This window comes from Bison bison, unplaced genomic scaffold (genome assembly GCF_000754665.1).
Source record: "Bison bison bison isolate TAMUID 2011002044 unplaced genomic scaffold, Bison_UMD1.0 scf7180017848286, whole genome shotgun sequence".
NCBI lineage: Eukaryota > Metazoa > Chordata > Mammalia > Artiodactyla > Bovidae > Bison > Bison bison.
The window spans coordinates 4,622-6,518 of NW_011478859.1; the positions used below are offsets into that span (position 1 = coordinate 4,622).

The 1,897-nt window shown below is 62.4% G+C and overlaps 1 protein-coding gene across 1 annotated transcript in view; it reads left to right on the forward strand.

The window, feature by feature from the left end:
• Positions 1–641, forward strand: part of LOC104992103 (transcription factor E4F1-like) — a gene marked incomplete at its 5' end in the record, with an annotated part of 5,214 nt that extends 4,573 nt beyond the window's left edge. The window contains 2 exons of the mRNA XM_010844858.1: positions 4–27; positions 105–641. Of these exons, the coding sequence (XP_010843160.1) occupies positions 4–27; positions 105–461 (381 nt within the window). The remainder of the gene's footprint in view (positions 1–3; positions 28–104) is intronic.
• Between the last annotated feature and the right edge of the window lie 1,256 nt (positions 642–1,897).

Consider the following 1,897-nt stretch of genomic DNA (forward strand, 5'->3'; position numbering starts at 1 on the left):
GAGATCATCGAGGGCACCCAGACGGAGGTGAGGGACTGGGGGACGGGCAGAGGGGCGGCCTGGCATGCTCATTGGACTCGGGCTGAGCTGTGGGCCGCCCACAGGTGGACAGTCACATCATGAAGGTGGTGCAGCAGATAGTGCACCAGGCCAGCGCTGGGCACCAGATCATCGTGCAGAACGTGACCATGGACCAGGAGGCGCGGCTGGGCCCAGAGGCGGCTGCAGCCGACACCATCACCACCGCCACCCCCGAGAGCCTGACGGAGCAGGTGGCCATGACGCTGGCCTCGGCCATCAGCGAGGGCACTGTGCTTACGGCCCGCTCGGGCACCAGTGGCGCTGAGCAGGCCACTGTGACCATGGTTTCGTCGGAGGACATTGAGATCCTGGAGCATGCTGGCGAGCTAGTTATCGCCTCCCCGGAGGGCCAGCTTGAGGTGCAGACGGTCATCGTCTAAGCACGGGCACCTGCAGGGGCTGGCGGGCCGGTCTGGGGCAGGAGCTGAGGACCTTGGGTTCCCTGCCTGTACTTGCCTGGCTGAGTACAGGCAAGAGGGGCTTAGAACTCAGACTTTGAGAGGCGATGCAGGAGTGTAAATAGAGTTTTTGGTTGCTTTACAATAAAATGTGAAAATCCACCGCTTGTGATGTTGTGGCATTAGCAGCCTCAGGGGCTGGTGTCTGGCAGTTCCCCCCTGGGGAAGTCCCTGCCTGCCCAGGCCACCCTTGAGGCTCTGGTGACTGGCCAGTCCACCCAGGGCTCCCATGGGGCTGGCAGCACCTTGGCGATGTGTAGGTGTCATTGGCATGTGGACAGGCAGCCTCTGCCTCTACCCTGCTCAGCTGGAGCTGTGACCCCGCTTCCTGTGGCCCGTCGAAATGGGTGGGTGGGGATGCTGCTTGCCAGCTTCCGACCCTGGTGCTGGGGAATGAGGCCGGGAGAGCCAGGAGTCTTGGCTTTGTCCCTGAAGTGATGATGTGGAGAAGCAGCAGAAGATGCTGGGCTGTAAACAGGGCTGGTCTTTCCTGATTGGGTGCCCTTAGATTCCCTGTGGGGATGCAGCTTGAGGGAGATTCTGAGTGACCTAGTTTCTCGGGGGTGGGGACAAGAACAAGCCCTGGACTGTGGGCATGGCTGGCCCTCTTTTCCAGTCCTGATGCAGCTCTTGGGCTGGCAGAGCCATCTAAACCCCTGTTCTGATAGGTGTGGGGGCCCCAGATCAGTCTCAGGGTGGGCGTCCTGCCTCCCTGTCCCACCTCCCCCTGTGTGTGGGGGGCGGTCCTCTGTAGGAGAGGTGAGAACCAGGAGTACAGCCACCAGCTTCATGGAGGGGGCGGGATGCAGTGCAGTCTGGCCCCTCCCTGGGCCAGGGCTACAAATACCCCTGGAGCCAGGGCACCAGCGCTGCTGTTGTACCAGCCCTTGCAGTCTGTCTCATGCCACAGACACACCCCCAGCCTGGACCTCAGACCTCTACTGGGACACAGATCCTGAGCCTATCCACACCCCTCAGGTGAGTGCAATGTGGGAGTGCTGAGCGGGGGCTGGATGGGAATGGACTCTCAATATTTGGGCCTCAGTTTCCCCATGGAAGAGGAGAGTGGAGAAGGCTGTGAGCCCAGCAGCACCCTGGGGAGACCTGGGAAGCAGCAGGGGGCGGACGGTGGGCAGCAGAACCTGCCTGGCCCGGCTCCCTAGGGCCAAGATGAAGAGTGGGCTGGTGTGTCCCACTCCAGGTCCGCGCTCACACCCGGCCGTGTCTGTCCCTCTAAGACCGCCCATGGGCGGGCCCCTGACCTTACTGGCCATGCTGTGGGCGCTGGGGGCTTCCAGAGCCCAGGCGCTGCGCATCGGAGCTTTCAACATCCAGAGCTTCGGAGACAGCAAAGTGTC